The following is a 1,533-nucleotide window of genomic DNA, read 5'->3' on the forward strand; positions in this document are numbered from 1 at the left end:
ACACATCCTTTTTGTTGTTATCTTTGTCTTTGCTTCCTTACTTACGATTCCTTACCCCGCGTGAAGGAGTCACACGTTAGCCTACAACATAGATCTTAAAAGATGTATGGCTCTGAAAAGCAAATGAAACTAGAAATGAAAATATCGCTGATAATTTTTTTGAATCCTATTAATCTTTATCCTGGAAATTCTCACAGCGAACTTGGCACTGGTTCGCAAATTGGAGAAAAAAACCCGCTGAAACTAAAGTTTATCTGTCATGTAATTAAAAAACATTACGGACACCGGTACAGTACTTTTACATACCAACAATGAAGATGTGATTAGTACTGTGCACTAATCGGTAAGCCAGCTTCAACCGCCAGCAGATCTTAGACGATCCTCTCGGTTTTGGTATCCCCAAAATTAATTTCCTCCAAATAAAGTGTCTCTCTCTGACGGATGTTCTCAACCTAAAGAAGATATTTTAGAATTCTGCAAGGCGTCTTTTGAACAAAGTGTTGTTGAGACGATCTAATTATTTATAATGTTTATCTGATAGTTTCTAAGCCTGGGATCTGCTGGCCGTTGATACTGGCTGGCCGATTAGTGCACAGTACTAATCACTACATGTAGTTCTCTGTTCGTAAGTAACATTACAGTACTGACAACAGTGGCGTGTTTTAAAACCGACAGCCAAACTCAAATATATATCTTTCCATTCTACAATTTGCGAACCAGTGCCAGCTTCGCTGTGAACATTCCCAGGATGAAGATTACTTTCTTCTTCGCGCTCCTAGCTGTAACGATCTCGTCTTCTGCTGGTGACTCCGTCTCTGCTCGAAAGCTTGCACTCTCTCCGGGCTTCGAGGGTAGCCCGTGCGCCGACATGCTGTGCCCGGAAGTTCATGACCCCGTCTGCGGAACCGATAAAGTCACTTATCCGAACGAGTGCGACTTAGGCCTGGCTCAATGCGCTCACCCAGAGCGAAACATTACGGTGTTTGCCAGGAGTACTTGCGCGGCGGTAGAATTTTAACGGGGTCGTATACAGGTCAGGCCTGATTATTGGGTCAGGCTCCATTTCCAACAGGATCTTCCTACAGAAGAAGAAGAATCGAGCAGTGAAGAAGATGACGAGGCTGTAGACGTCGACAGTGATGATGACAACGAGGGCGTCTCTGGTACTAGCAGCGAAGAGGACGCTGCTAGTACCAATTTGGGCGCAGGTGTGATCAGCAATGACAGTGATGCCGATGAAGGCGACACTGAAGCCGACCAACCTCGTGCCGCGCAGACCATCGTGGTCTAAGCATTCTAACCCAACTGCTTAGCTTCGTATCTTTCACTTCAATATGTAGCTTAGCAATTGGTCCTGTGTTTGGTAGGGCCGTCAGGAAACCCGCCTGACCCAATTATCAGGCCCTACCCGTAAACGACCCCAAAAATAGCTAACCTGCGCGGCGACGTAGCTCCTGACTTGCTTTCTCAGCAGGGACACCCCGACGCCAGACATGGCCAAGACAGTAATCTTTTTGCTCTTTTCCGCTTCGA

The 1,533-nt window shown here is 46.1% G+C and overlaps 1 protein-coding gene across 1 annotated transcript; it reads left to right on the forward strand.

Annotated features, from left to right (window-relative positions):
- Positions 1-748: 748 nt before the first annotated feature.
- On the forward strand, positions 749-1,018 carry PITG_16827 (protease inhibitor Epi3; the record flags this gene model as incomplete). Its single annotated transcript, XM_002897225.1, has 1 exon — positions 749-1,018. One exon carries the CDS (start codon positions 749-751, stop codon positions 1,016-1,018), a length of 270 nt encoding a protein of 89 aa, XP_002897271.1.
- Positions 1,019-1,533: the final 515 nt, after the last annotated feature.

Source organism: Phytophthora infestans, genomic scaffold (assembly GCF_000142945.1).
Source record: "Phytophthora infestans T30-4 supercont1.46 genomic scaffold, whole genome shotgun sequence".
Taxonomy (NCBI): Eukaryota; Oomycota; class Peronosporomycetes; order Peronosporales; family Peronosporaceae; genus Phytophthora; species Phytophthora infestans.